We start from the raw sequence: 27,497 nt of genomic DNA on the forward strand, positions 1-27,497 counted from the left end.
GCCTGAGTTTGTAGATAAATCATAAAATTCTTTTTAATACATGTCCAATCATGGTACAGTTAGTGCACTAATGATTCTTGTTTAATCTTATGAGCCACACTCGAATGAGGAGGAAAGATAATATAGAATTATGGACCAATAGAAAGAGAGAAAAAAAAAAAAAGTATTGTTTCAAGATAAGAGATTGACAAAAAAAAAAGAAAGAAGAAGCTGTTTTCCATTTTCATGAAAGGTTTGAACTTGGAATTGCGCACATATTTGAATTAATGGATAATAGAGGCCCTCCTTTCCCTGTAAGTACACTGGCACTCAACATTCGGTTATCATTTAAAATAAATGTTTAATGTGTTTTTAGAATATAACCAACAGTCGGATCACATTACTAAAATAGTATTTGACACAATCTATAGCTATTTCAAACGGCTATATTAATATATTCTGTAATTATTTTAAACGGTAACTAATAGTTTTTTTACGGCTACTATTATTATATCAATTATAAATAATAGTTTAAATTAAATTTGTAAATATTTTATAAAAATACAATAAATCAAATATTTGTTAAAAGTTGCTGGTCTACTTTGGCTTGAGATTGAGTACTGGGAATTTGTTTCGCCAAATATGGTAGTAAAGAGATTACTCGTTATGGTGGTGGAAGGTAGAAGAAATGTGGGCTAGGGTCGCATGTGCAAGTGGGACTCATTTAAGTGGAGCAATTCTGATGATACCATGGGTCTCCATCACAATAATAATTCAACTCTTTATTCTTTCCCTGGGGTCGAAATTTGGGACCAGACAGATGATGGGTGTGAACCCCTTTAATTGCTGTATAATGTATGTACTCTTTTGTATTGTATAACGATTCCTGTATTTCTTTTATTTTCTTTTTACAATTATTTTTATGTTTTTTCTTGCACTCTTGATTGCATAGTTTATGAATTAGAAATGTAGAACAATCAATTTTCATTTTTGATTAAATTTTACAAAATATTAATTTTAATTATCATAAACTAATCAATGTCACCAATGTTTTAAATTTGTATTTTACAACAATATACCTCTATGCTGTTAAAATGGATTTTAAAAGTGTCAATTGGGAAATTTACAGTTTTTATATTCGATTTTTTAGTCAATTAATAATAAAAATTGGTCATTTTTGTAATAAGAGTTGTAATAAGAGGAAAATTGTTCTCAAGTTTATGATTAAGTTTTTGTCTACATTAATCATAAATATGTATTTTAATACCAATTTAAATATATAAATGTGTTATCAATAAATATTACCACACGTTACTAAATAGATTAGATATATTAAAATTGTAGCTGAATATTTTTAAAATCTAATTTATTATATATATTATATTCACTTCTCCATCAATTAAAAAATAATAAAATAAACTCTTTCTCCATAACTACAAATTCCAACAAAAGGAAAAAAAAAGAAAAGGCTTATTGTTTATTGTTATTGTTATTTATGATTATTATTTTGGTATAATTAGGCAGCTTTGTCGGCATGTTGGCCTTGGATAGACCCCACAAAGCATAGAAAAATACACAAGTGAAAGGCCCTTAAAAAGACAACAACCCACAACCCCGTATGATAAACACTACCACTATCACCACCCACCACCAACTTGCCATTATATCAACATTTCAGCAAAAAGCTTTTCTCCGAAACCTCAATAACAAAAAAACCTCTGCACAATGAATAGTACCTCAAAAAAACACATCTATTCCAGCAACAAATAATTGCCTGTTATATATATATATATATATATATATATAGACACACACATACACTCACTCACTCTCGATCAATCAAAACCCTAACATAATACACATCATGTTTCATAGCTTTTCAAGAATCCGGCGAAACATGAGGAAAAGCCCACGAGTAGCTGATGAAAGCATGTTTATTAACAATGGAGCTGAGTTTCCAATCTTTGTGCGTGAAATGGATAGATCAAGGCACAGATGGAGTGGGCTCTCTGCTATTTTTAGTATAGTTCTTGCGCCATTATCTCTTCTTTCTTGCTTTTCTCAACCTCATGCAAATGGTGCTGATGGGCTGTGGGTGTCTGGTGAGTTAGCTCAGCTATCAGAGATGAATCACCTTATGGTAAATGATAGCATGCGCTATGCAATCTTGATGTAAAAAGAAAAAGAAAAACAAAAGTTATTATTAACTATAATATATAGTTTTTGGTTAGGGGAAAGCAAATGGAAGTGGGAAAATTTTTGCTCTTCAAAGGGTGCTTGGCATGGATGTTAACTTATATAGCCTTTTTTAAGGTTGCAATCCATGTTTTCTTTTTCTTTTTCTTTTTTATGCACATATATATATGTTGATGATGAGATTATTATATCATGAATACTCTTTCCATGTAAGAGCTAGCAATGATTTTCTTTTCTTTTTAATTTTTTCTTCTTTTTTTTTTTTTTTGGGAAAGAATTTTTAGAAGGAAGAGTATTTAGGATGTTGATTTAATAATAATGATAATAATACTCATCTAAGTCTCAATCCATGAGGTGTATGTATCTATTGAGTGGAATCTAATTTAGTCTTATGTATGTGCATGAGGGCAAGTTTCAAGAAATGAGTAGAGCTATAAGCTGGTTAAAGTTTCTCTGGTTTCTCGATGAGTTAATCTTGTGCAATGAGAATCACAAAAATCATTGTAGAAGTCCTTTTTTATCTTAAAATAATAGCAGTTATATATTTAAAGATGAAACCATAGAACACAATGTAATTAATTAATTAATTAGTGGGGATGTTTTGTTTGTAGCTTTTGGGGGCTGAGGGAATGTATCACTGTTGTAAAGTTAATAAGGGAAATTTAAATAAATAAAAATAGCAAAAATATTCCACCAAGTTTTCACCTGTTACTTCAAGTCACAGGCAGCATCATGTTCTGTTTTGATTTATATAACATATAGGAAGATAGATCATAATCAAGAATTAAGATTTTAACTTAAAATTTGAAATCTTTTAGGCCTACTTAGCCTACTTTGTTCATTGTGAATGATGTAGTTAGGTCTTGTCATTAACAAAAGAAAAGCATATAATATATGATTCTTTGGCCAAACCTTTCTATCTAATTTCTTTTTCTTTTGTTTGTTTTTTCTTAAATTAAGATATGGGAATAAATTCCATATGATACAAGCTTAGGAGCCTCTACTTTATGAGACACTGGAATTCGCTTGCACCACATTACTGATATATTCCAATGGCATGTGATAACTCATAAAGATATGCCATTTTAATTGGAATCTAGTGTTTAATATAATCTCTCTCAGTACTTGGAGACTTAATATGATTTGGGTCCAATTTGAAGAATCTACCCAAGTTCTATAGCCTTAAACATATGTGAGTTGTTATGTTTCTATATTTTCTTTCTGTACTTTCACTTAGCATTGTCCTTCAAACATTTAATTTAGAGCATTGTTATGTATTTGTTAGACTCATATCAGTTTAGTAACTTTATATCATTTACAATAATTTTTTATATTTTATAATTCTTTTATAGTTCTACACTATTTATTGAAATTCGTACTTAGTATTTTACAATATTTTCTTAAATTTTATAGTTTTTTTATTTTAAGAAAATCAATTTATAGATCCGACCAACACCAAATTTTACTACACTTTTATATAGAGAAGCTATCTTGAACTAAATGGATGTTGCACATATATATATTCGTGTTGATTAAATATATATTAGTGATTTTGATAATGATTAGAGGAATCTAATGGGATTGTGGAAGTGTTCAAATGAAAGAGAGAGGGCAAGAAACGAGTAATGATGTGGTTGTGTTTATGTCCATATTTAGTGCGACATAAAAAAAAAAAAAAAAGAGTCAACCTCTCCAACTTTCTGATGCTTATCATATTTAGTGCACTACTTGTGGTGCCATCAATGCAATATAATCTGGGTAATGTTTAATTTGTGATTGGCATGTTCCATGTATAGATTGATATCATTATCTAATACTTCATTAATTAAGTTTCTATGTATCATTAGTGTAATAAATATATATATATAAGCTTGGCCAATAGCAAAATACCCAAAAATATATGTATCATAAGGGTCATTTTAAAATTATTAATTCAAACTTCATCACAATCCATTGGTTAAAACAAACCAACAAAAATAAAGAATCAATTGATTATGAACTTAGACAATTACAGGGAATGATTTTGGACATGAACTCTTTTGATTTAATTAAATAACCATTATGCATTATCTAGTAGATTCATGCACTTCTATGGAAAGTTAATATAATTCTTGTTTTCAAGGATAACAATAAAAATTATGATAGAATGTATTCTTTATGATTTGATTTAAGATATATATTCATATATGCTTATTAGAGATATAAGATTTTTTAATGGCATCATTGAAAAGTATTTTGGTAGTATTTTGACATGATTCTAAAACTTTTATATAGAAATATTTCGATTTTTAGTTATTTCTATACTATTAATTATATATTTTAGTATTAGATATAAATAGACTTATAGTCATTCTTTTCAAATTTAATGAGCATTTATGTGCAAAAATATGTTAAACATATGAACGATTTTCATCCTTCATTTAATAGCTTAAGCTTTTTAAGTCAATTGACTGGTTGAGAAAGCTTGATAAAAGAAATTCCAAACCTTCATAATAAGTTTATAAGATAGACATACAAGGTTTTTGATATGTATCTTTATTTTTGACATATAAATATTATATTAATTTATAATTTCAATTTATTATATAATTAATTTACTCATTAATTAATCGTTTATCCGTATGTTGCAAGGTCGTTATTATTATCTCGATTATAAAAATATCAAATTTATAAATATAATTTAATAAATTTCTAATATTTGATATTAATTTATAATATCTTAAAAAACAATAGCAAACTAACTATTTTTAAATATTCTTAATTTCTTTTTAAAATTTTATTAGTACAATAATATAAAAATTATTTTAAAATATATTAATTAATTCTAATATTATATAAATTAATATTATCAATATAACTGATATTATTATTTTTTTAGAATTAAGAAATATTATACAATTAAAAGATAAATTTATTAGTGAATATAATATTTAAAAATATTATTTTCTATAATTAGAATTATTATCTAATTAGAATACTAATTTATTAGTTAATATAATATTAAAATATAATTAATGTACTATTTTTTAAATTAATTATTATCTAATTAGAAAACTAATTATTATATATTTAGGAGACTAATTTATTATTAATATGTTATTTCTTATGATTAAAAAGTGTTTAATTAGAAATATAACTTATTAATCGATAAAATAATAGAAAAAGTTTACAAAATTACATATAGATTTGAATCCTATGTATCAAAATAAGTACATATGTGAAAATAAAAATTCTATATATAGAATTTTATATTATTTAAATTAAGCACATATATCAAAAAAATTAAATCTCAACAGTATATATATATATTCTAAGAATTAAAATTTTTTATATGTGTATTTAATTTTTGGTACACATAATTTTTATTTTGATATTTAGGAATTGAAGCCTTTCTATAATTTTATAATTTTTTCTATTAATTTACTTATTAATAAATTAAATTTCTAATTAAATATTGACTATAATATTAAAAGATACGATATTAATTATATTTTAATATTATATTAATTAAGAGATAATCTCCTAATTAGACAATGATACTAATTCTATTCTAAAAATAACATTTTAAATTATATTCTTAATATTATATTCAATAACAAATAGTATTATCAATTATATCGATAGTATCAATTTATATAATACTAAAATTAATAAATAAATATTTTAAAAATAATATTATCAATACTAATAAAATTTTAAGATTTGGAAAAATTAAAAATTTAAATATAATTAGTTTACTATTATTTTTAAAAATATTATAGATTAATATCAAATATGAAAAATTAATTAAATTATATCTATCAGTTAAATTTTATAATCAAAATAATAATAATAACTAATTTTAATTTATTTATAGGCAAGTTTAACGATATTACAACAATGAACTGAAAATATTTATCGTTTCCTTATAATACTACAGAATATTAATTAGTTATGTGTAATTGGATGCTGAACCAGAGGAGCAGCTTTCTCACTCTTATTATAACAGAATCTAACACATGCACTGCATCATATTTTTTCGGTAATTACTATTTTCTCTCAGTATTTCTTTTTATATATTATATTTTTTATTTTTTAATATTTAAAAATTAAATATTTTTATTTATTTATTTTATAATTTTATACTAAAATATATTTTTAGTTTTATATATTTGTACAATAATTTTTACTGTAATATATAAATTATCTTTATAGTTTATTTATTATACTAGAACTTTATTATTTTTTAATAAAACTAATTATTATCTTTTTCGTCTAAAGCCAAGATAATTGAAAAACTAAATAGAAAAGATTTCAATTTAATGATTAAATTTATTTTTAAGTATTAGATTTGTCTAGAAAAGATTTATCAAATTAATATAAGATTTCATTTTAAGTAAAAATTAATTTTAGTGTTTGTATAAAAATAATTTACTAATATTCTTTTACATGCTAATTATTAGCATAATTTAATCCTAATATTTAAATATTTTTAAAAATATTTATATTTAAAAAAATATTAAAAATTCATATAACTTAACTTTAAATTATTAAAATAAAATATTCTTAATTTTGTTAGATTAGAATTATAATTTTGATAAGAAATTTAAGGATTTAATTTTTAATTTATTAAAAACCGTTAATATAAGGAGATTTTAGTGCAATAAATAAAATATAAAAGAGAATTTTATATATGATATTAAAAATAAAAAATAAATAATATAAAACCAAACCTATTTAACAATTTCTGTAAAATAACATATAAAATATAGTAAAATTGATATTTTTAAGAATTAGAATAATTATTTAAAAAGCATATTATATATATATATTCAAATACTAGCTGAAGAATAAATCTAAAAGATTATTATGTGATTTAACACTTTTATATTTGAAAAATAAAAATATTTTTTCATATAATAATTATAATTATATTTTATTTTATTAATATCTTTTAGGTACATATTTATCGGTGAACCAACTACTAATTCAGTACAACAAGTGCATTGCAAAAATTAGTACGTTAGAATTTGTATCATCAGAAAATATTTTATTTTATTTTTTATTGAAGAGCAGACATTTGAGTTGAAATTCTCTTTGTCTTTATGACAAATATAATAAAATAATTATCTCCTATTCTGGTTCTGCTTTTATAAAACTAAAAAGAAAATTAAAATTAATTAGATCGAAGCCGAAGGCATCATCCATTCTCTAGCCTATTATAAACAAAAATGCATGACGATTAAAAAAACCCAATATTCACATGCACTCTCACAGAAAAGACTATCCGAAGGTTGCTAATTAACTAACATTTCCATATTTATATCCTATAAATATAAGATTAATTTAGGGAACATCCATATATAATCCAATCATTTAATTTTAACATGTGTCATGATTAATTCAGGGAACACCTTATCCTTGGTTGTGGGGTGTATGTACATGTCTTCTTGTTACACTTGTCTACTGCCTCTTCGATACATAATATACAAAGTGCTAAATTATCCTACAGCACTTGCTCTTAGTGAATCAATTTTAGCCACCAAAATTATATTTTGTTTCCAAAAGAAAAAATGATGCTCCCAAAAAGAAAAAAGAAAGGGATGATCATGGCAGAAGTTTAACAGACAGGTGGGGAGACTTTACTTTGAATTGTCCATCCATTAATGATTGCTTTGATCTGAAACTTAGAGAAACAACTAATTTTGATGGGCTATGCTTATATTTTATAAGTTGAGTACAGTTTTGTGATACCATAACAGCAAATAAGCTAATCTTGTGGTGCTCAATCTCATTTAAGAACACCACTAGAAATCTTGCTATTGTTCTAGATATAGAAAACCCATAAAACATCTCTGAATTTTGAAAATGAAATCATCACCAATTGTTTTACATGACATGTATATATGCATGTGCTGCCTTTATTTTTACCAATTTAATATGAATTATTATTATTTTTCCTTTTACTTAAATTAATCTAGTCTAGGGTAATTTTAGGTGCGTTTTGATAAATTCCCTTTTTCTTAGTTCAAGGATAAACAAATTATACTTTATCACTTAAAAATTATCTTTTTAGATGCTGTTTCGAGAATTAACTTTTGAGTAATAGAGCAAGAAACAAATGTATTTACTAGTCAGCCAATCATCCTAGTTTGAGTTTTATAATCTTTATTAATTATATGCTCTCCATTCTCATATTTCAAAATTATCGATATATATTTTATTATTTAATTTATTAATCGATCAAGTTTGATGTATATAAAAATATTCTATGCCAGAAATTTTAAAAATAAAGCATTTCCAGAGGTACACATGGACAAATATAAACAACGAAATGAATATTGGATCTGATGATAATAAAATAGAATTAAAGAACGAGAAGTAGTGGACAGCACAGTAGACCCTAACAACTTGCTATAATACATTACATGCAGTCTTGTAACTTATTTTCCCTCTTCACAATACTTTTTTTTATGATTTTTAAACTATTTACTTAAATTATGGCGAGTTTAAGAATATATATGAAAATAAATTTACTAAAAAAATAATAATTATATGAGTATTAAAAAAGTGCATTAACTATTCTAGAAAGATATATGTTAACTAGTATTAAAAGTGTTATAATTTTATACTTAACCTAACTTGATTTCTCCCCCTTCACAAAAAATTTTCTATGATTTTTAAACTATTTATTTAAATTATTATGAGTTTAAGAATTTATATAAAAAATAATAATTATATGAGTATTAAAAAATGCATTAACTATTCTAAAAAGATATATATTAACTAATATTAAAAGTGTTACAATTTTATACTTAACCATTTAATTACTTTAAATTATTTCACACTTTATCATTATAAGAATTATTTTAAAACCTTTAATCTACTTCTTAGAATCATAAATTTAATTTAATTTTTGTAAAAAATCTATATAATTTCTCTTTCATTTATTTAATTATTTTGAAGTCTTTTCTTTACTCTCTTTTATAAAAATTATACTAAGATTTTTATATATTTTTAATTTAATTTTTATATTTTTTTATTTTATTTCATAAAAAACTCTAATTTCATATTTTAATGTAAGATTTGTATATATATCTAAATAACTTATTACTAATAAACCACTATATCCATGTTAATTTTCAATTCACATAAATATTTTATGGCTAAATACATAAATGGATCCTTAAACTTGTTCCTTTTTCGTCCGAATTCAATTTTGATTCAATCGAATTTCTTAACTTTATGGGTTGTTATTTTTAATTCTTCTACTGACGGTAACAATAAAAAATTAATATTCTCAGTAATGACGTTACTTATAATAGGCAAAATACATAATTAAACTATTGAAGTTGTCTTATTTTCATAATTGGCCCCTAAACCCAACTTTGAATCAACTGCGCGTATGAACTTCACGAGTTGTTATATTTAAATTATTCATGTGCGGAAGTTGTGCGCTTTGAATTAATCTCTTGTGAAAACATGTTCTATTTATTCTAATATATTATTTATTGTAATTAAAATAATTTTATTAATTTATTAAATAAAATAAAAATATATTTTCAAAGGACTAAAATAAGCCATAGTAATCCTTCAACTTTTATGTCATCAAGTTCTTCTTCTTATTCTCACAGGCTATGTCGACACCAGTAACCATAGCAATAAAGTATTTAACAAATATAAAAAAGACAAGTTTTATTTGAAAACTAAAACTTATTGTTTTATTTTTTTCTTTATTTACTTATTTTTTTATTTTAAATATATTATTTTTTTATTCAAATTTACGTATTCTTTTAGATGGCATAAAACACACGCCATTAATATTTGTGATTAAAAAATATGAAAATAACTACCAGTAAAATTGAGAGGTCCAATTGAATCAAAGTTGAGTTCAAGGGGCCAATTGAGCAAAAATGAGACAAGTTCATAGAGCCATTTATGTATTTAGCTGTTTTTTTATATTTTAAATATATTATTATTATATTCAAACTTATACATTTTTAGATGCGTAAAATATACGTGCATAAAGTTTATGATTGGAGGGTTTAAAACTAATAACCCATAAAATTGAGAAGTTTAATTGAATTAAAGTTGAGATCGTGGGACCAATTGTAAAACTGAGACAAATTCAATGACCCATTTATATATTTAGCCATATTTTATTCGAATAAAATGACTTCCATCTAAAGAATGGAAATTATATTATTTTATTACTGTAATCAATTTATTAATTACTGTTTTTTAATTATATATTCTATTTTCATCTTCAAATATAATTAAAGTATAAATAAAAAAAATTTAAAAATTATTTCTAAAATTTATAATCTTCAAATAATGAAACTTTCAAATTGTCAAATAATTTATAATCATTTACATATTCTGATTAAAAATTTAATATTTTCTTATAAATTAAAAATTTTAATTTTATATAATTATATAAATTTATATTTATATCTAAATAATATTCTTAATAATACTATAAATATTTATATTAATTTAAATTCATATAAATATTTTATTTATATAAAATGATTCCGGTTGAGTTCACTATTTACTAAAGTAAATGAAAACTTGCAACGCTAAAGTGCCTTTCCAAATCGTTTCCATCTTCTTATCCTTTGCTTAGGGAACACGATTTGTAAGTGCAATGCTTTTACTGTAAGTTCAATGCTTTTACTTTTCTCCGTATTTTGTTCCTTATTTTCGCTTTTGTTTTCTATCTCTTTTGTTTTTGTTTCTTTTCAAGGTGTATATTTGAGTTTTGAGTTGGACAAACGATCAAGTGAGACGTGGTCAAGAAAATTAAAATAATTTAATTTAAAATTAATTATTTAAATTTTTTTATTATTTAAATATAAAATATGTGTTCATCTATACACTAAATTAATAAATTATTATTTTAATCTTATTATTAAATTAGATGCTCAAACTTTGATCAATTGAACCGATTAGCAAATTTTTTTGTTTATACTAGTTAAGTATTCAGTTGGTAACCATTTAAAGTTTTTTTCTCTAAGATTTATTCTACTATTATTAAAAATCTAAATTATGTACCTTATTTTTTTTGGATTAATTAGAATAGAAAGATATGTGTATTACTATTATTATTATCATTGTTTCATTGCTTTTGGTTATGTATATATTAAAGAATTTAATTGTTCATTCGAATAGTTTTCTGATAACCACTTAAAGACTTTTGATGAATTGTTCATTAACAAAGAATATCAATATATATACAGTAGATGGTTGTCTCATATAGGAAGCAAGATCAGCTAACTAGGAAACAAGACTAAAGACTATTTTAAGGAATAATTAGAAAAATTTCACAAAAGAGGACAGTATAATATAATTTCCTACTTTAACATTCTATCATGCCCCCGCAAGTGCAAGGGTCCAGGTAGGACGCTAAGCTTGGAACGATGTAGCTCAAATTGCTTGCGAGCAAGTGGTTTGGTTAATGAATCAGCAAGTTGATCGGTTTTATGAGCATGAGAGACACGGAGTAACTTCCGAGCAACTTGATCACGAAGAAAACGAAATTCAATGGCAATATGCTTCTTTCGTAAATGAAAGACATGATTAGAGCACAAGTAGATAGCACCAACATTGTCACAGTAGATTGTTGGAGCAGATCCAAGAGAAACCCCAAGTTCGAGAGAAGATTAGTGAGCTAATTGATTTCAGAAATAGCAGATGCAATGGCGCGATACTCGGCTTTACTGGATGAGCGGGCAATAGTGGATTGTTTCTTGGAGCTCCAGCCTATATGATTAGAACCGAGAAAAACCATATAGGCCGAGGTAGAGTGTCTGGTGTCGGCATCACCCGCCCAATCAGCATCTGCAAAGGACGAAGAGATAAAGGAGAAGAAGCCGACAGAAAGATAACATAGTGTGTAATTCCTGGAGATATCGAAGAACCCGTTTAACGACATTCCAATGAAATGAGGAGGGGCGATGCATGAACTGAGCAAGCTTATTAACGGCAAAGCTTATATCAGGCCGGGTAGGAGACAGTATTAGAGTGAGCCAAGAACTTGACGATATACAGTAGGATTAGTGGATGGAGAGCCATCATCAACTTTAAGCATTTCAGTTGGAGAAGCGGAGTACTGGTTTCTTTAGATTCATGCATATTGGTCTTGTGAAGGAGATCAAGGACATGCTTCTTTTGTGAGAGGAAAAGGCCCTTGGAGGAGCGAATTGTCTCAACACCCAAAAAATAGCTAAATTGACCCAAATATTTAAGTGAAAATTGAGAGGACAACTTGGAAGTGAAGGCACGGATGGCATCAGTGTTTTTACCTGTAAGGATAATGTTATCGATATATACAAGTAGATGGTAGAGGAACCATATTGAAAGATGAAGAGGGATGTGTCACTTTTGGAGTTGAGGAATCGATTAGCAAGTAGAAAAGAACAAAGTTCATTATAATAGGCTTGCGGAGCTTGACGAAGACCATAGAGAGCCTTACGCAATTGACACAAGTACGTAGGATGATTAGGATCAATGAGACCTCGGGGTTGCTGCATGAAAACAGTATTAGTAAGAGTGCCCTGCAAAAAAGCATTGTTATTATCCAATTGGTTCAAAATCCAACCACGAGAAATAGCTATGTTAAGAATAACACGTATGTAGTGGCTGGCTTAAGAACTGGACTAAGGTGTTAGAAAAGTTTATCCTTGGACGTTGGTGGAACCCTTTAGCTACAAGGCGAGTCTTGTAGTGTGCAACTGAACTATCTGTATTCCTCTTGATGCCATATACCCATTTACATCCAATAATATTTTGGTTTGGAGAATATGGGACAAGTAACCAGGTTTGATTTTGTTAGAGGGCACAGAATTCTTCTTTCATGGCATCTCGCCAATGAGTGTTCGGTAGCCTATGTGAATGAGGTCAGTTCAAGTGGGGTAGTGGGTTTAGGGGAGGTGATAGCTGCTCGAGTGACCATTCTTGGTGGTGATGCAAGTTTCGGATTTAAAACAGGAGAATCAAGCTCAACAATATGAACAATAGAGGGTGGAGAATTGGTTACCTGTGGTGAATATGGTATGGATGCATCCTTAGAACAGGAAGAAGTAGAGAGCTCCTTGTGAGTGACCAATGGACTGTATGACAGAGATTTGGTTAAATGACGTGATGAAATGTTTCTAGAGTTATGGAGCGAAGAAGTGGAGTTAGGAAGTAATATAATAGGAGAATTTTGAGAGGAAGAGATCACGATTGGAGATTGACTAGCAATGGTCGAGGGATAGGTAGAGTGAGTTTTGGAGGAAAGTTGGTGTTCGAATTGGTGCATGTAAAGAAGGGAAAGAATCTAGACAAAGAATGTTTGGTGACTCTTAAATCAGTACTTGGTTCAGTCTTATAAGGGAAACACATTTCAAAAAAGGTAACATGGCGAGACAAGTAATTTCCTGATTTAGGATCAAGGCAATTGAAAGCATGACTTGGGATAGAGAAGCCAATGTATACATAAGGTCTGGAGCGAGGTTCAAGTTTATAGGCGGTATAAACTTTTAAGTTTAATTTTCTTTTTCTTATATATATTTGTGCTTATCTTATTATTTATATGTTCATATTAAATTGTTTAATTACTTTGATTAATTATTTCTATTAATATTAGTTTTAATATTCAGATTTTTCAAAATAAATTTTTTAATTAAAATTAATTTTTATAAATAATCAATTCATTTCTTCTGATTGTCATAATGTATTTCAAGATATATACTATTTAGTATTAAGATTAAACAAGTACTTTTATAACTTTAATTTTAAAATTATTTTATTTTAAAATTTTAAATTATTTTTATAAAGTGTAGGTAAATTTCTTTTTATAAAAATATTTAAGAAAAATAATTTATAAAAAAATTAAAAATCAATATATTAAATTTGAAAAATTCTAAACCCTAACTTTTTTAACAGCGAAACTAGCTTTTTAGCTTCTCATTCTGCTCAAAGAACTTGAAAGAATATGTTTTGTAATTATTGATTTAGCATTTTATTTAAATGGTGACTCGAAGAACTTAAAATAATATGTTTTGTAATTATTGATTTAGATTTTATTTAAATGGTGACTTGGCCTGCACTGCAAGCTCAATGTATAAACCAAAATTATAGATTCCATTTCGGTCGTTATATTGAATTTATTATTGAAATCATATCATTTTAAAGTCCTGTTTCAGAATGTTTCGGTATATATATATACACTACCAAAATACAACACTATAATATCAATACCTATAATATAATTGGATAGAATTAGCAAGCAACAAGTAAATAGTGACATAATTTCTATTATTATATAATTATAATAGTGAAATCTCTTTCAATAGCACATACCAATCAAGGTATAAAATAATATTTTGTAGATGACAAAGTCATGAAAATCAAATTACATAAGCCTGCAGTTATTATTACTAAATAATAGATCAAATCATACAAAAATTCAAAAATTAAGTGAAATGAAGACCTAGATAAACTATAGAGTACAAAAATGAGGTCATAAATAAAGATACAGAGATAATTTCGCGAGATTTTAGAATTTTGAATTTTAAATTTGGAATTTGGATTATACTTCATTTTTATTAATAGAGAAACAATGAATTTTATTGAGTTAGAAATATCTATTACTAAGCTATTTAACTCAATTGGATGATGTAATAAGTTACCTCAACTCGGCCCATCTCGTTAATCTCGAATGGAGTGGTCATTTCGGTTTAATTTCGTCTGTTCTGATCCGAGATGGCCGAAATTTTGACTAATATAAAATATAATTATTTTGTTCTATTTTTCTTAAAAAGATGAATATTCTAGCCATTCCAAACGGAACAGAATGGAATCAATAATCTTGATTTGAACAACATATAATTGGAAATCAACTCAAAATGGAATCTAATGAATTTTAAGAATTTTGATTCTCAAGCATGAGTAGTAGTTGAGGTTTTTCTTCCTTCCTTTAAACAAGAAAATTAATCGTTACAATATTTATATATAAAGTGTATAAAATACTTGTGAATTTAAATAGTTTGATTATGTTTTGGGTTTAATAATCCATTGATTCTAAAATAAAAAATCTTGATAGGGTGTAGTTAATTAAATTTTTGGTTCTATTTGATTGGTTTTGTTTGGCCATTGACTTTTTTGAGTAAGGTATAATTTAAATGCCAATAACATTTATCGCATGTGGTGAGAATGTTATTTTATAACTATATTTCACTATAAGGTTATAACAATAATATTTAATATATGATATAATTAATATAAAATAATATATATTTAATATTTAATAATTTAATACATTCTTAAGAAATTAATTACACAATTAAGTGTTTATAAATTTTTAAGAGTTACAATTTGGTATATAAACCTAATAAATGTTTATAATTCGGTGCATACAGTAGATCATTAGTAGATTACAAGTTATCCGCATAAGCTTCTTTGAAGATGATTACAAAATGATATACAAACTTGTTAAAATTTAATAATCAAGTGTTTAAACTTTAAAAGTTACAATTTAATATATAAAATTAAAAATTATCAATATTTGAGTGGAATCAATCATTATATAAAAAAATTTTATGTAGACAAATCAGACCCTATTGTATTTTTTATAATGAAAGATAATATTTACATGGTGAATAAATATTTTATTTAAATAATAAAAATTATAAAGATAACTATAAATATATAAATAAATATTATACATGTGATAAGTATTTGATTAGTATCACATTTTAGTTAAAATTATCATCCTTAATAATAACTGATTTTGTTTTAGATGTTTATAATGATGGGTCGAAAAAGACAAAATGCTGCACAAATTGGATAGGGATTTTTAGAAAAACTAATAAAAATATAGTAAGAACAATGTAATAATGATGATAGTAAGAGTGGTGTATTATTCTTTTAAGAATTTTTTTCGTCATTTTATTCTTTTTAATCTACTAAGTTGACAATATATGTTTTAAGGTTACAAGTTCATAATTGTAATTGATGTACTATATACACTCAATTGAAAAATATTTACTAAGTTCACACACTAAATTGTAATTTTTAAGAATTTAAATAATTGATTGTCAAACTTTAATAAGCTCATATGTTATTTTTATAATTATCCACTTCTATTATATAGGTGACTAATTCCACATAATTAAATATTAATAATTTTCGATTTCATACACTAAATTATAATTTTTAAAAGTTTAAACACTTCAAATCTTAATAAGTTTACACACTATTTTTATAATTATTTCATATTATTACAATCCTTTATGATTATTAATTATCAAATAAAATAATTCCAAAAAGGTACAAATAAAACTAGTTTTATCATTATTAAATTAAAAATTAACTATTTATTCCTTCTGTTCCACATAGTCTTTCAAGAGGTCCCCCATCCTAAAATTTCTTTGAACCAAGCATGTTTAACTTTAAAGTTTCTGCAACTCCATAGCCAAACAACCAAAAGATACTGCATGTGATTAGTTCCAACTCTTACACATATGTTATCAACCATTCCCCACCCATTTCGATGTGCAATTTGATTCATTCATGTACCCCCGTACCTTAGAGTGCTGCCATCCTATAAGCCTGCCAGAAGTCGCTCCTTGTCCAGGCATTCTATTTTTGCACCGGTGTCCACTTTCCGCCCTTGTCGGACTGCTTCTTTAGGCCAGGCTGTCACATGCCCACCAACTTCCGCCTGGTTCGTCTTCGAATCACACATCTACTAGAGGGGTCCTGCTCTGATACCGTTTGTAACGATCCAAAACCATATCACATGAGATATTATCCGCTTTAGCCTCTACTGGCCTCACGGTTTTGTTCCTTTGGCGGGTTCGAGAACTTCCTATGAGGCCCCCATCTTGGAATTTCTCTGAACTAAGCACGTTTAACTTTGGAGTTCCTATAACTCCACAGCCAAACAACCAAAAGGTGTCTCATGTGATTAGTTCCAATTCTTACATATATATTATCAACTATTTCCCACCCCATTTCGATGTACAATTTGATTCATTCATGTACCCCCACCTTTTAGAGTCGCCATCCTAGAAACCATTATCCAGTATCCTATTTTTGCCTCGGGGGCCCACTTTCCGCCCTCGTCGGACCGCTTCTCTAGGCAAGGCTGTCACATTAGTGAATTATTTAGATATCATATGTCCTAATATATATAATTTTTTTGTCAATTCAGGTTAGGCAAGGATATGGCGTGAGAATATTTGAGGGATCTGGAAATATTTATATGAGGGTAAAAGAAGTCCTTTATAAAGTAATTAAATTGTTGAGAAGTTATTGTATTGAATAATGTATATCTATTTGCAGATGCTTGAGAATAAAAAAAGTTCAATGGGTACATAGAGCTAAGACAACTGCCAAGGCTACTATGTCTAAACCATATGGGAATCCAAGAATGACTAACCCTACAGAGACTTCAAGTAGTGGTGCAGCTCCTACATATACACGATCAATTATAACTACTCAAAGAGGAGGCAGAGGTGCTAAAGGGAACAAGGCTGGAAGAGGACATAGTGCTAGAAGAAGGGGCAGAGGTGCAATGTCATCGCAATCTAACTCAAATGTCTTAAATGCAGGACCTGAAGTTGACACTCAAGAGAGTAGTGCCTAAATGAAGTTAAGACTTGAAATCATGATTTTGTGACACTTTTTTGTAAACCTAAATGACTTGAAAGTTATCATGATTTTGTAAATTTAAGTTGAATTATGTCAAGGGCTTAAAAGTTAATTCAGTTGTACTATTTTTATGCACAAGTTGGAATGAATACAAACACTCAGGTCTTATATTCAATATTTCTTTCATCTTAATATGTAGATTCTATTTCCAATCACGCATGGTAATACGATCTGGGAATTATAAAAAAATAGGTCATCATTCCATTGCATTACCGTAATCCCACTTGGGTTACAATCGTGCAAACTATAAACAACTAACAATATAAAATCATAATCAGTCTATTTGAAATTTCTAATGCAGCATCAGCTGATTCTTGTCCAGACTACGACCAACACCATTTTTGTACTTTAGACATGTGCCACCACCAACATAACAATGATCAACACAATCAATATTTTTCCCTATCTTTTTTGTTTTGTAATCTTTTTCTTTAATTTTCTTTTTCTCAACAGCCAACTGTTTATTCACAGTTTCTAGTTGTTCTATCTTAAATTCAAGGTTTGCATTATTCCTATACAGTTCATCCCTTGCAGTTAAAACTTATTTGTACTCTTCATTTCTCGTATCAATAACTCTCAATTTTTCTCCAACTAATTTTTTATTTCAGCTTTCAATTTCAACTGCTCTTGCAAACTATCCTTTTGCTTCTTCATTCTTAGCAATACCCCTTTCTAGTAAGGGGGCAAGTCAAGATCGAGCCATTGAAAAAACTCGCAATCATTATACTGATTCATGGAGAAAAATTTGAATCAAGTTTATATCCAAAATAACCTAAAAAAGGACCAAAATAAAAACTACAGATTCAAACTCTTACAATTCTAACATGACAATGAAAAAATCTCCTTCTTGGATTGTTTTTTGTTCAAGATGTCAATAAATCAACATCAAGATTGTGATTGCATTTCATTGTTAGGGTCGAGCTGGTATAGGAAGCAACTAAGCATGATCTTCATGAGGTTCTTGACTGCAAGTTGGAAGAAGATATTTTCAGTAGCAATAAATGATTTTAGGGTTTGTTCCAGTACTTAATGAGAAGAATGAGTAGGCAAAAAGAAGAAAAAGATTAGGTATTAGGTTTTCTATTTCAATTTGGAGATTTAATTCCTTTATTACCAGAAAACACAACATTTTATGTAGTTGACTTGTAAGATTGATGTGTCATTAATGTGTCATAACTAAAATAACTCAGACAAGTCCGTCTGACACATCAGTATAAACTCACCAGAAAAGACACCAGTTTATTGGATTGCAAAATTTGGAAAGTTGGTGATTGTAATTGCCCAAATTGAAAGCTCATTTTATATATACAAATCACGATAAAGGTCGTGATTTAATATGCAATTAACCCTTATAAGAACTTCCAATAGAACTTTATAGCCATAATAATCACTGATTTCACTCTAAGAAATAGAAAGACAATGGCAATATCTCAAGAAAACATCAAAAGACCAAGACTATTGCCATACAAGAAAAAGAAATTCAAGCATAGTTACAGCTCTTCCGAGACAACTTCTCTTCAATATTCTATTATGACTCGATCCAAAAAGTATCTTCAAATGCTGTTGCATTTGCCAAACCTTATGTAATATAATCTATGACCCAGAATTTGGCAAGCTACACTTGGAAAGAGCATCATCATCAGCAACCCAAGAAACCATGATTAGGCCCGATGGCCCTAGATTGCTTTCAAGAACCCTTTTCTTGCTTGATCTTGAAAAGTTACAGCCTTATGGAGAGTTCTTCCTTCCATTAAATAATGAACTTGCATCTTCCGGTTTTGATGTTGTGAATTCATGTAATAGCTTAATTTGTCTGTCTAGATGTTTTGACAAGAACCCTATTCTTGTTTGTAATCCGATCACTAAAGAGTACATTAACGTCAGAAGCCTGCCCTATGACCCACAACTCAAAATGAGCCTTGCGACGAGACGCGGACATGACCATGAGACCAATTCGCAGATGTAATGCCATTGAATGTGAATATTCTTTGTGTTTGGGTTATGATAAGTTTGAATCAGAATCAGAAAAAGCAATTGTGGCATCTGGGTTTGGTTATAGTCGAAAGAGTAACCAATACAATGTTATAAGGATAATCAATCCAATAATATACAACCATAGTTGTAGAGGTTTGCAAATAGAATCATATGTAAGATCAACTCAGATATACATCCTTAGAAGTGGGTCTTGGAGAAGCAGTGAAATTGCACCACAAATTCCACATTCTTTATTGTTTCTAACATATTTGAAAGAAACAATCTATTGGGTATGTGCCAGCAATGATAAGTTTGATTTTATAATTTCTTCTAACTTTGGTGATGAACGTTTCCAAATTTTTCCGCCACCTCTTTGCTTTGGCTTGCACAAAAAGGACATAAACCATTTGAGAATGCAAGAACTTAGAGGATGCCTTTGTGTATGTGATCTTTGAATTCTATCAGGCGTTTGAATATTTGGCCGATGAAGGATTTTTCAGGTAAAATATTGAGGAATAAAGCATTTTCTATCCACATGTGTTGTGGAGATTTAGTTAGGCCAATAGAATTTCACATGTGGAGATTTAGTTAGGCCAATAGAATTTGAAAATGATGGGAAGTTACTGTTGATGGTTCAAGATTCAAAGGCTTTAGTTTCTTAAAGTCACATTTTTAGAAAATTAAGGGGTCATAAGTTTCATGGTGTCCAATCACATTTTGGAGTATTCAGTCACATTCCTATTTTTCTTTCTCTCAAGGAGATTGTAATGGAAAATCATGAAGAGGAAATATTAATTGTCAAATTGAAATGAATACTTTTTATTATCAGAAATATTTGTAGTTGTATCAATGCAAAGCTCTTTAACTAAACTTGGGTTGAGAAAGGTAATTGATAGATAAAATAAACTAATATATGGGACATCATTTATTATTATTATTATTATTATTATTATAAACATTATAATTAATAAATAATCATGTGATTAATTTAAGAGAAATACTAGCAACACCCTCATTTGAACATTTTCTTAGATAATTATTTATTTATTTAACAAGTTAAATTAATTTTATATAATTTATAATAAATGAAAGTAAATAGATTTTATTTATTAACGAACATATAAATTTCTTTTACACACAAGAGAATGTTCAAATAAGAGTATTGTTAACATTCCTCTTTATGCAATTGCTTTCCTATTAACTCACTTTATCTAGCTTTTCAACTAAATAGCTTGCTACCTATTTAACAAGTTAAATTAATTTTAAATTTTTTCTTATAATAAATAAAATTAATTTTTTTTTACTTACAATCAATTTTAAACAATATTTTACATAAATAACAATATTTTTTTAATGATTTTATGATTTATTAATTAATATCACATTCCTAATCGAATAGTAATTCTAATTTTAGAAAATAGTATTTTAATTATAATTTTAACATTATATTAACTAAAATATTATTTCTCTAATTAGAAAGAATTAGAAAGACTCTAATTCTAAAAGAAACAATATTTTAAATTATACTTATTTTATATATACTAATAAATTAGTTTTTAAATTATATCATAATCTAAATTCTAAAATTAGTAGTATTAATTATATTTATAGTATTGGTTTATATAATAACAAACACTTTAATAATTATTTTATATTATTGATATTAATAAAATTGCTAAAAACTTGATCTTTAATCCCTTCAATCCCTTTAAGCTGCTAAAAAATACTAAAATTCTATTTAAAAGAAACACTTAAAAATAAATTTTTAGATATAATTATTAAATATAAAAAATTATATCAAATTTTACTTATTAATTTAATTTATATTATTATTTAAAATAAAATATAACTAAATAACGAGCAAATAAACAACTAATAATTATTAATTATTAAAACTAATATTTCAAAAGAAACTAAAATAGAAGGAAAATTAATCCTATTATTAATGATGTAAAAAGATATTAAAATCCATTTAGGGTGTATATATCTCCTTTCTTAATCACTTATTGAATTGAGAATTTCATATTTAATTAGAATATATATTACACAATAATTAATTAATGTAGACATATATGATGCAATTAATTTTTATTGATTAATAAAAAATTTAGATTTTTAATCATTATAGATTAATAAATTGATATTTTTAAAATCTAATATTTTTTTAATTGACTAAATATATTAATTATATAAAGATGAATTGTAGATTAGTAAAATCCGATTCATGAAATTATTTTTGACCCGTATAGTATAAGGACCGGATCCTATCAAAATCCAGAAGTAGTAAGAGAGAGCACACGCCAAGTCATCCAGTTGGAGTCGCTAAATTCTCCACCACACAGGCAGCAAAAGAAGCAAGGAAAGAAACCAAAAGAACCAAACTCAAACCATGTTTATGTTACACAAAATGGCCACATCTCCTTCTCTTTCCTCATTCTCTCTCTTCCTCTCTAAACCCAAATCACTTACAGTCTTAAAGCCCTCACTCCTCCTTCACTCTCCTCTTAAACGTTTTGTTTCGCTATCTAAACTGCAACCCCAATCCCAAGCGGGAAACTTGGAAGCCGTTTATAGGAAAAGAAATGGCCTTTCTATATCCACTGCTGTTGCTACTACTGAGTCAGCTCCTGTTGCCCAAAATGACATTGCTGAGGATACCCAGAAAGAGGAAACTGAGAAAATTGTGCTTCCCACTAATGAATCATCTGAGAAGCTGCTGAGAATCCGCCACACGGTAAATTTGGATTCCCTTTAGTGGGTTGTGAGTGTTCTTATCATTTATTAATTGGAAGGAATTTGTATCAGATGATAAACTTAAAAATTGAATGGGTATTTTGATGATATCAGACCTCACTATGCCCCTTACCTATGAGATTTTTTCGGTGCCATAATTCTCCGTTGATATGTCTTGTTGGATGCATTTCTTCAGCATAGTGTTTGGAAAGTCTAAAATGCAGTCGAATCCAGTTTAGTTGAATTCCGTTAGTTGATTCTCATGTTTGGAAAATTTATAATTGCTAAAACTCGGTACTTCCAATTTTAAAAACCAAGTATTTGGAAAGAAATGAAGTCATTCTAACAAGTAACATGATTTTGCAAGAGCAAAATTGAATAGATTTCATACATTTGTTATTCCAAACAGTGCCTTAATAGTGGGTTATGTATTTGTAGTGTGCACATGTCATGGCTATGGCTGTTCAAAAGGTCTATCCAGAAGCAAAAGTGACGATTGGACCGTGGATAGAAAATGGGTTTTATTACGATTTTGATATGGAGCCTCTGACTGATAAAGATCTCAAGAGGATTAAGAAGGAGATGGTGAGTTTATCTGCAATATTATGGTTTCTTTTAACGATTGGGGAAGGTCATGAGTTTGGGAAAAACAATTTTTTGGCCTATGTTTTCAGGGGTACAGAATTTATTTCTTACATCATCTGTAGGATCGCATCATTGGTCAAAATTTACCACTTGTGAGAGAAGAAGTTTCTAGAGAGGAAGCTCAGAAGAGAATAATGGCTGTTAATGAACCTTACAAGATGGAGATTTTGGATAGCATTAAAGAAGATCCCATTACTATTTACCATATTGGTAAGGCCTTTTAGTTATACAATATGTTCTTGTTATCATTTGCTTTATAGCAGAATGAATAGTTGTTAAACAGTACGCCTTTTGAACTTTGTTATGAGTAGGATGAACTGTTTGCAGTCCGTGGAGTACTCAATTTTTTAAACATTAGTAGCTCTTTTGATTTTCTTTACTCTTGCCTAATTGGTTTTGTTTCCAGGTGATGAATGGTGGGATCTTTGTGCTGGGCCTCATGTCGAAAGTACCGGCAATATCAATAGGAAAGCTGTTGAACTTGAATCTGTTGCGGGTGCTTATTGGAGAGGGGATGAAAAAAGACCAATGCTGCAGCGGATCTATGGAACAGCTTGGGAGAATGAAAATCAATTGAAGGCCTATCTTCACTTCAAAGAAGAAGCCAAACGACGAGATCATAGGCGTCTTGGGCAAGATCTAGATCTCTTTTCTATACAGGTAATGCTTATGTGAAATTATTGTCAGTAACTTGTGATAATTTATATTTTCAGTATTTTACAAACCAATGTTATGTTTTCTTGTGTAGGATGAAGCTGGTGGAGGTCTAGTCTTCTGGCATCCAAAGGGTGCCATAGTTAGGCACATTATTGAAGACTCATGGAAGAAAATACATATAGAACATGATTATGATTTGTTATATACACCCCATGTGGCAAAGGCTGATCTCTGGAAGATCAGTGGTCATCTGGACTTCTACAGAGAGAACATGTATGATCAGATGAAGATCGAGGATGAAAATTATCAACTTCGACCTATGAATTGCCCTTACCACATTTTGGTGTACAAAAGAAAGCTTAATTCCTACCGTGATTTTCCAATCAGGGTTGCAGAGCTTGGAACGGTATACAGATATGAGTTGTCTGGAAGCTTACACGGCCTTTTCCGTGTAAGAGGTTTTACCCAGGTACTAGACAATTCAGTTTATTATATTTAAAATGTCAGCTTTTATATTAGGGATGTTCTTAATCTTACATCACTGAAAATCTTTGTATTTGTGCTTTGAGGCCTTTCTTTGACGCCTAATATCGTAAATCTTATTTATGGATCATCTACTTGTAGGTTCCATGTGTTCCTATATTATCAATATCATGTGTAACTGATTAGATTACAAAAGCCAGTAACCATCTTTTTAGTATATTAATCTACCTTTGTTGGATATATCCAGATATTGGATAACAAGTCCTGCCAATTAGAATTCCGTAAAGAATTGATACCAATTTGTTTCTCACCCTGGAACTCTCAAGCCTGGAGACATTAAGAGCTCAACTGGAAGTTTCTGTTATTTTTTAAGATTCTAATTGGCTGATTTGATGGCTGTTGTGCATTATATATGTGGCAAAACAGGGGTGGCATGTCTTGCTTTCATTTTGATTTTTACCTCTTCTGACCACTATAAGTGGACATCTCTCATCTATTTCTTATAAACCTAAGAAGACTTTCAATTTTATATGTACAGGATGATGCACACATATTTTGTTTGGAGGATCAAATTAAAGATGAAATTAGGGGGGTCCTAGATCTTACGGAAGAGATACTATTGCAATTTGGTTTCAGGAAATATGAAGTGAATCTCTCAACTAGACCGGATAAATCTGTGGGAGACGATGATATATGGGAGAAAGCAACAACTGCCTTGAGAGATGCTTTGGATGATAAGGGGTGGACCTATCAAATTGATGAAGGTGGTGGTGCGTTTTATGGTCCGAAGATTGATCTTAAGATTGAGGATGCTCTTGGAAGGAAGTGGCAGTGTTCAACTATCCAGGCAAGTTTAAGTTCATTGTACATGTAAATTAAGTGCATTCTTGTGCTTTCTTTCATAGATCTGTAAAGTGGATTGTTGTTTCAGTTGATCCCAAGATATTCTCCAGTACCCTCTTTCAATTCTCATTCTTTTTTTCCTGTGTGTCTATCTGCGATCCTTATTTGTCTTTGGTGCACAGCTAGATTTCCAATATGTTGGAAACTGTTTTCTCTACAAGATCTTTTAGCATTGATGCATGGTGATGTTGAAATTGTCCTTCTGAATCATAACTGTTCCTTAAAATTTTTAATGCAGGTTGATTTTAATTTACCTCAGCGGTTCGACATTACTTATGTTGATTCGAACTCAGAGAAGAAGCGGCCTATAATGATACATAGAGCAGTGCTCGGATCCATGGAAAGGTTCTTTGGGGTCTTGATAGAGCATTATGCTGGGGATTTTCCTTTGTGGCTCTCTCCTATCCAAGTTCGAGTTTTACCGGTTACTGACACACAGGTAAGTACTGTTTCTGACTTCGTCGTGCTGTGTAATTGGATTATGCATTACAAAATTTATGATAGTGATTATATATGAGCACTTATTGCATACAATGAACAAACTGCATTTGTTTCTGCAGCTTGAATACTGCAGAGAAGTGACCAGTAAACTGAAAGAGAATGGCATTCGAACGGAACTTTTCCATGGCGAGCGTTTGCCGAAGCTCATTAGAAATGCAGAGAAGCAGAAAATTCCGTTAATGGCAGTAGTAGGACCCAAAGAGGTTGAGACTCAAAGTGTCACGATCAGATCTAGGTTCAGTGGGGAACTTGGCACCATGACAATTGATGATTTTATCAGCAGAATTAAGTCTGCGATTGAAAAGAGAACTTCATTATGAAGTTGGTAATAGGTAATCAATTATTTTGTTTATTTTAAAGAATTTGTATACAGATATGAGATAGAAAAAAAAAAAAAAGAGAAGGAAATTTAAATATAGTAAGCGGATTAAAAATATATATTTATTTATCAAAAAAAATTTACTTCTTCCTTCTTCTTTTTGCCCATCTTACAAGTTCAGAGGCTAAACTGACCCTTTGTCTGAAAAGAAAAATAAACGTCCATAACAATGCTACAACAATTGGCATAGCTTTGTCATATAAAGTGATATATGCTTAATAACGTTCATATTTTCTATTTCTCCAGTTCAACAAAGAAAAAAGAAAGTTCAATTTCTATCTCTTACTTTTCTTCCATGGCCTTCTCTGCTGTATTCTTTTAGAAGTCCTCAAACCAATTATTTTTTCTCTTGGTAACCTCATGCCCAGCAACCGCTCCGATTGCCAATCCAACTGGCATAACCCATCATAACTATCATCAAGCTAACTTCAAATAGAGATCCTGGCTCTTCAGGATTTGGTGGGAAAACCTCAAACTGTCCCCATCTTTTGGTCAATGGCGCTCCTCAAAGTCCCATATTCCCCTCATATGTGATTCATTCTCAAATGTGTCAAATTGCTTTTGTTGAGGGATGGGCTCTGAAAGATTGTTGTAAGACAGAGAAAGATGAAAGAGAAGTGAATTCAGTTAGTTCCATAGGTATCTCTCCTGAGAGCTGGTTTTTAGAAAGTTTCATGCATTCCGATTGCTACATGTTTGCCAAAGGTATATGATCTGTCAGACTGTTGTCGGAGAAATTGAGGCCATGTACCCGTCAGATTCCCAATCACATTTGGATTCACTCTTTCAAATTTGTTACTTGACAGATCAATCCCTGCCAATGTGCTTGGAATTTTCTTATAATCTAACTGGAACCCTTTGTCATTCCTAATTATCGATTAATATTGTCCAGGTGAAATTATCGGAAATAAGTGACGTTCTTGATCAAGACTCTCACCCAAATATATCATTTGGCGAGCATCTACTTGCTTCATGGCATCTCAGTTCACAGAATACATAATGGGAGCTCACCAGTAAAGTTACTTTGTGACACGTGAATGATGTGAAGCTTTGAGAATCCATTAGCTCCAATTTTCCTTATTACACCATAAAGATCATGGGACTGCAAAATGAGGATTTTCAGCTCTGGAAGAGTTCTCAACCAAGAAGAGAAAGTATCAGTTAATTGGTTATGACCAAAGTCAACCAACTCTAACTGTCTGCAGTTGGCTAACGATCTTGGTACTTGTCTACGTAACCGGTTTTGACTTAAATTGATCATTTTCAAGTTGCATCCATTTCTCGCTATCAGAGAACCTGAGGGAGATCCTTCCAGCTTGTTATGAAGGTCTAAGATTCTCAGGCGAGCTCATTGAATAACAACCTGACC

General features: G+C 28.8%; 2 protein-coding genes across 2 annotated transcripts; both read left to right on the forward strand.

Moving 5' to 3' along the window:
• The first annotated feature begins 1,585 nt into the window (after positions 1-1,585).
• LOC8259401 lies at positions 1,586-2,394 on the forward strand. Its single transcript, XM_015728533.3, has one exon. It carries the CDS (start codon positions 1,844-1,846, stop codon positions 2,153-2,155), a length of 312 nt encoding a protein of 103 aa, XP_015584019.1. The 5' UTR covers positions 1,586-1,843; the 3' UTR covers positions 2,156-2,394.
• A 19,725-nt stretch (positions 2,395-22,119) lies between these two features.
• LOC8275948 (threonine--tRNA ligase, chloroplastic/mitochondrial 2) lies at positions 22,120-26,347 on the forward strand. Its single transcript, XM_048377317.1, has 8 exons — positions 22,120-22,561; positions 22,999-23,145; positions 23,268-23,415; positions 23,612-23,865; positions 23,954-24,331; positions 24,884-25,192; positions 25,487-25,687; positions 25,809-26,347. The coding sequence occupies exons 1-8, from the start codon at positions 22,217-22,219 to the stop codon at positions 26,067-26,069; spliced, it is 2,043 nt and encodes a 680-aa protein (XP_048233274.1). The 5' UTR covers positions 22,120-22,216; the 3' UTR covers positions 26,070-26,347.
• Positions 26,348-27,497: the final 1,150 nt, after the last annotated feature.

The sequence above is a fragment of the Ricinus communis genome, chromosome 7 (assembly GCF_019578655.1).
Source record: "Ricinus communis isolate WT05 ecotype wild-type chromosome 7, ASM1957865v1, whole genome shotgun sequence".
In the NCBI taxonomy this organism is placed as follows: Eukaryota; Viridiplantae; Streptophyta; class Magnoliopsida; order Malpighiales; family Euphorbiaceae; genus Ricinus; species Ricinus communis.